The sequence below is a fragment of the Oryzias latipes genome, chromosome 1, assembly GCF_053564925.1.
Source record: "Oryzias latipes strain Hd-rR chromosome 1, Olatipes_Hd-rR_3.1".
NCBI lineage: Eukaryota > Metazoa > Chordata > Actinopteri > Beloniformes > Adrianichthyidae > Oryzias > Oryzias latipes.
The window spans coordinates 16,364,041-16,370,040 of NC_136237.1; the positions used below are offsets into that span (position 1 = coordinate 16,364,041).

The 6,000-nt window shown below is 39.4% G+C and overlaps 1 protein-coding gene across 5 annotated transcripts in view; it reads left to right on the forward strand.

Moving 5' to 3' along the window:
- The window catches only part of mgat3b (beta-1,4-mannosyl-glycoprotein 4-beta-N-acetylglucosaminyltransferase b), a 79,127-nt gene extending 73,404 nt beyond the window's left edge, over window positions 1-5,723 (forward strand). For all 5 annotated transcript variants that reach the window (XM_011478417.4, XM_078944064.1, XM_011478411.4 and 2 more), the window contains 2 exons: window positions 1,088-1,370; window positions 1,470-5,723. In XM_011478417.4, coding sequence (XP_011476719.2) covers window positions 1,088-1,370; window positions 1,470-1,955 — 769 coding nt within the window. In that variant the 3' untranslated portion in view covers window positions 1,956-5,723. The remainder of the gene's footprint in view (window positions 1-1,087; window positions 1,371-1,469) is intronic.
- The last annotated feature ends 277 nt before the right edge of the window (window positions 5,724-6,000 follow it).

Consider the following 6,000-nt stretch of genomic DNA (forward strand, 5'->3'; position numbering starts at 1 on the left):
ATTATGCTTTTATTGTTGTTTTTAAATGTTGCAGTGTTCTTGAGTGCCAGAAAGGCACCTTCAAATAAAATGGGCTTTTTTGTTCTGATTGAATGCATTTTTCCCATTAAAAAATCAAAAAGTTGTAAGTCTTTTTAAAAACAAATTAAGTTGGAGTTTATTGCTCCATAGTGACAAAGGTAGTGACTACTGGAAAACCTATGGACTGACAAGGCGAAAGTAAAACTAATCTGTAATTTACACATTTCACTTGGTAAAAACACAAATACGGCTTATCAGAGCAGTAGATAGACTGTGAAGAATTGTGATGGCAGAGGTAATGGGGGTTTCTTTTATGTTTTTATAAGGAACTTGATTAGGAGATTTCTGACTTCTATAACACATTTATTCTATCCAAGGTTGCAGCTGAATACAAAGCTTCCACAATTTACTTGTGCTCATTCTGATATCATATCAAAAATGATGGGGGTAAGAGGAAACATGACCATCAAGCCTAAAATGTGGTGGGGAATTCAAGGCTGTGGTTGGAAGTTGTAACTAAAACAAATAATAACAATTGCAATAAACATATCAAGAACTTTAATAAACAGAAGGGAAGCAGTTCATATCATTTAGATAGCATATAAACATGACATTTTTGGGGTCATGATGTCACATTACAAACAGAGCCTTATCAGGTCATAAAAACCAGTTTGACATGCTTCCTTTCCTGTTTTTTTTCTATTGCAAGAGCGTCAAAAATCCCAACACAATGCATCAATGCCTAAATCTGCTTCTTTATCATCACTGAAGCAAAGATTGATGTTGAAGAACATTAAACAACAGAAAGGAAGCCCTAATATCAACGACTAACATTAAATATGAATGTCCTTTTTTATTTATTGCTCTTTTGACTTCTATTTGGCAGCAAAGCATGAAAAACACGCATAAAACATGAAAGTAGACACACAAAAATAGAAAAAGGGTTAAGAATAAAATCCAATTGGTAGCCAATATTAATACAACAATGCCCAAATAAAACAACAATGGAAGGTGTTGAAGCATGTTTTTGTACACGTTGGTAATTTTGCTCTTGTCATCCCTCTAGTTTCCTGCGCCTTCTCCTTAATGGTACATACAACTACATACGTCACAAGATCCTCTACGTGTTCCTTGACCATTTTCCAGACGGGGGGCGGCAGGATGGTTGGATTGCTGATGACTACTTGCGTACTTTTCTGACAAGAAACGGCATGTCCAGGGTGGTAGGTTTAAGACCAGACGATGTCTTCATCATCAATGACGCAGATGAAATCCCAGCACACGAGGGCCTCCTCTTCCTCAAGCTGTTTGATGGTTGGACGGAACCTTTTGCCATCCACATGCGCAAGGTACCAGCAGTCCGTCTTCTGGTTAAATGTTGTTGAATGTTGTTGATGTCAAACAGTTTGTAATTTTGATTTTTTTTTTTCTTTCCTCTTCATGTGCAGTCGTTGTATGGCTTTTTTTGGAAGCAATTTGGGTCTTTAGAGGTGATATCAGGCTGCACTGTGGGAATGCTCCGCCAAGTCTACGAAGGTGATGGCATCAAATTGCGTCGACGTGATTACTACACCATGCCTGGTTTCAGGAAGTATGAGAATGACACGGGCCACATCCTGGTTCAGTGGTCTGTTGGCAGTCCCTTCCACTATGCTGGTTGGCATTGCTCTTGGTGCTTCAAACCTGAAGGGATCTATTTTAAGCTGGTGTCAGCACAGAACGGCGACTTTCCTCGGTGGGGGGACTACGAAGACAAGCGTGACCTTGATTACATCCGGAATCTAATCAAGACAGGGGGTTGGTTTGATGGCTCCATGCAGGAGTACCCCCCTGCAGACTCAAAAGAGCATATGTATGCACCTAAGTACATGCTAGAGCACTATGACCAGTACAGCTACCTCCTGAAAAACCCTTACAGTGACCCGAAAAAGTGAGACTTTCAACTTCAACAAGGGACAGTTATGTGAAGAGACCCTGAGTGAAGGATTGGCACTAAGCTTTGGACAACACCCATGAGTTTGGGGTCTGAAAAATGATTGCTCTGGGGTCAAAAAGGGAGTACTTTTTTCCACACCAATCATGACTAAGAGAACATCAAGAGGATACAACCACTGGATCTACAGTACAGCATCACACCATTATTCTTTGTCTTGGAAGAGGCCAAAATAGCTTTCTTACAGTATTCTGTCCATTTTTTTGCTTTTCAAACCGTCCAGTTGGACACACCAGTTCTCTGAGAGGAAAGGGCAGCTTACTTAAAAAAAAAAAAAGAAAAAAAAAGAGGGAAAACAGGGATCTTAAGGAGCCAAATTTATTGAAATTTGACACTCAAAGTGAAGAATTGTTGTTTTTGTCTGCGTTTACCAAGGTTTACAGTTCAGCTCACATTACTGCTTCAGTCTCTACCTTCAGATGTCTTCCTGCCATAAGTCATGATATCATTGCAGAATCGAACTCTAACTGATGTGATCACATTCTCAAGTCTGCAGGAAAAATAGAAATCCTCCTAAGAGCACCAAAACACGTCCACTCACATTCATCGCCATGCACCTTAGACTTGCTTGTGTGTTTGTAAAAACTGTGCGTTGTCTTGTCTTTGTGTTGTAGTGTTTTGGAAAATGAAAATGGTGGGGAATCGTAGAAAGGAACACGAAAATAACAATTTCTCCTCAAGGATGAGACAGAATTATGTTTACATTGCCCTAACATGACACACAGCAAGAGAGCAAGAGGCATTATGGAAGGAGAAGTGCAGTGATGTTAAAGAGGCAGAATGCATTTTACACGGATGAGTGTGTGCATGCATGTTTCCTTGAGAATAAATGACTGCTTTGTCTATAATCCTTTGCCCCGTCAGTAACCATCTGAGACAAGTTGGATAAAACACCACCTTCCATTTTTTAAGTCTGTCAGCTTAGTAGCTGGCATTCCTTTTGTTTCCTTGGAAACTAAAATATGTAAAACACAGGTCTGGTTTTGTTAAGATGCGTGGGTGGATGTGTGTCAGTGAAGGAGCTGTAGTTCTGAGATGAGGTCAGCAATGACAAAGTTTTGCTGATAAAACCTTTCAGTTGCGGAGCCTCTGACACTTCAGATCTTCTCCTTTTGTCCTGCACTTGCTCTTTTCGCTTCCTTTTTCTTCTTTTTTCACAATAGTTGCTAAAGTTAACCTTTATTCACTGACCTCCATGAAATTAAACTTGTTTTTGAAACTGCACCCTCACAGTTCCACGCTTCACTAATCTTTGCATCCCTTCCCAGGAGTGAATGACTTGGCATATGTGGTTCTTGTTTATCCCCCAGCTGTGAACAGCTGTCCTTGTGGTAAAAATGCATAAAAATCCCCACTCCACCTCATTTGGTGGAACTTTTTGTTGTGGATGATTCGGCAGGCTGGCCTCTATGGATGTGCAATGTGGTTTTGGGTCATTTAAGGATCTTTTCAAAAACAAAGAAACCAAATATTTGAATTTTAAATACTACAAGGAATACTATAAATAGAACAGAGTTAATGTTTTTTTTTCTGTTTAAATCTAATATCGTTTTCTTCCCTTCTTAATAGGGTTTACTGATTGTGTTTTCTCAGCCCTAGGCTTGATTCTGTTTTAAAATGAAAGATCCTCCAAAATTGTAAACAGTTTTAAGCCAGAAAGGTGATGAGTGATTTAAGGGATGAAGATTTGTCTAAAAGGTCAGAGTTTGATACTAATACTTTATGTTAGAAGTCAGAGGCATGCACAGATTGCACTATTCCTCTGCTCATACCACTCAGTTTGTCAATAAGCTTGCTCTTCCCGGCTGTACGCGCTTGGCGGGAAAATAAGATTAGCCAGCAGGCGGCTGACAGTTGTTTGGGGTCAGTGTTGTGTTTCCTGCGGGAGCAGCTGTTTGGGGTTTGGAGTGTAGAGCCAAAAAAGTGTCTAAATCTGAAGAAGCTGCAGAGAAACTTTAAGAAAATAAGAGTTATGCAAACAGTACTAAGTTTAAGCCTTATTTATTTTTCTTTTAAATTCAATTCCTTTGCATTTTGAAAGACATATCATGATTGAGATAAAGGTAAAACAGGTTTCAGCTATTGAGACAGGACACACTCTAGACAAGACTGCACTTCCCCAAATCATAGAAAATCAGATTCTTTTGAGTCTCTTCTAACAAAATATTCAGGATTTCTCTGCAACCACCCAAAAGAGAAACTTTCTAAAGTCATTTAAACAAAATACTCACCTGTCATCTGCTCTTGCGGCTGTAATTAAGGATAACCTCTCTGTGTAATCAAATTGTTGCTGCCAAGGTTTTATTTTCTCAACAAAGAAAGGACAGAAAATGTGCCTTGCTGAAACGCCCTTTCAGGAATGCAACAGAAGCGTCACATAGCAGACTAATGGGGTATGTATGTTTAAAGCCCTATCAAGACACAATTAACTCAGACTCACTCAACCCTCTTCTGCAGTCTGACTGCACATCTGCTGCACACTCACATGTCTGCAAGTCTGTATGCTTTTGTGTGGTTTAGGGCGTAACAGTGGTGACTCATGGTTTTTAAGAGTTTTGCTAAAAGATGAGCTGGGGTTGCTTCACCGGGCCTATTGTCTGTTATCGCCATGGTGATGATCCCTTGAGAAGTACCTGGCTTTGTTAAGAGCCTTAGGTCATCCTCCAAGGCGTAGATTGGTAGTTTGGTGGCAGGGATCAACAGTTGGTGGAATCCCGGAGGAACTCTTCCCTTGGGGGTATTTTTAACACTAGAATAAATCCAGGTGGTTTAGTTTGATCGACTGGGAAATGCCCCAAAATGTGCTTTACTTTCACTCCCTATTCCTCTGAAAGTGGTCCAAACTGCCTACAAACATCAAGTACTTAAAAAGAAATTGGCTTCACTAAATTTCAGAGGAACTTTCATATCTGCCAATAGAAAGGGAATCTATCTGAAGTAAAGCAAAACTCTGGTTTGGACCACACAACCTGGGGTGGAAGAGCTCTTCTTTTTAGTCTCAGAACCAATGAAGAGTCAAAACGACCAACAAACAGAAATTTTGTGCCAATGGTAAGACCACTGGAGTTTTGGGAAGGATTATTGTGTGCATTATTTAATGCATAAAAGGAGAAAAGAGTGCAAAAAAACATTATTAAAATATGATGCAAAATAAAATAAAAATCAAGCTGTTTGCACACAAAGCTAATGCAGTCTCAGCTGTCTACAGAAAGAAAAAAGGGACAACATTGATGAAAACCTTCTTGCTGCACTGCAGACCTGGTCAAGTTAAGAGAGCTGGTAAAAAGGAAATGTGTAAACTAGCATATTTACCGGTAGTTACGTCGCCATATTGCAGAGCAGCCTGAGTTGCCCCAATTGCACTGCAAGGTTTTAAAGAGCCTCATCTCCAAATTTAAAGTTAAAGTTTGCCTAAGGGCACTTCAGCAAGTTGTAGCCAGCTAGAGGTAGGTCTTAAAAGCACCAAGCTATTTGTGACAGCATTTTAATGTTAGGTTTTCCTGCTGCACTTACCTTTGGTCATGATCACATCAACACCAGTAAGTTGAGAAACAGGGCTTACACTAAATGTGAATATGTCTCTGAAATCTCTCAAAAATAAACTTCCAGGTGAGTGAAATGTTCAACATGAAGAATACCACTGCTTAAACATCCTTATTATCTATTGCATTTAACACTATGCAATGGATGATGCAATTAAAAAAGAAAAGAGAGACGAAAGAAAAATAGAAATGTGGATGCAACTGTGACATTCTAGGAAAAATCTGTGTGTCTAAACACAAACCATTTAGAGAACAACCTGTATTTTTCGTATTTAAAGTCAAACAAATGCAAATAGATCCTGCATTGAAACAAAAGCAAAGAATTCATGTATTCTTTTATTCATTCTCACCCTATGTATTTTTTCATGACAATAGGCGATGGAGCTGCAGATGCAGATTCAGAAACTGAGCATCTGCATGGGTTATGCTGTGATGTAGACATTC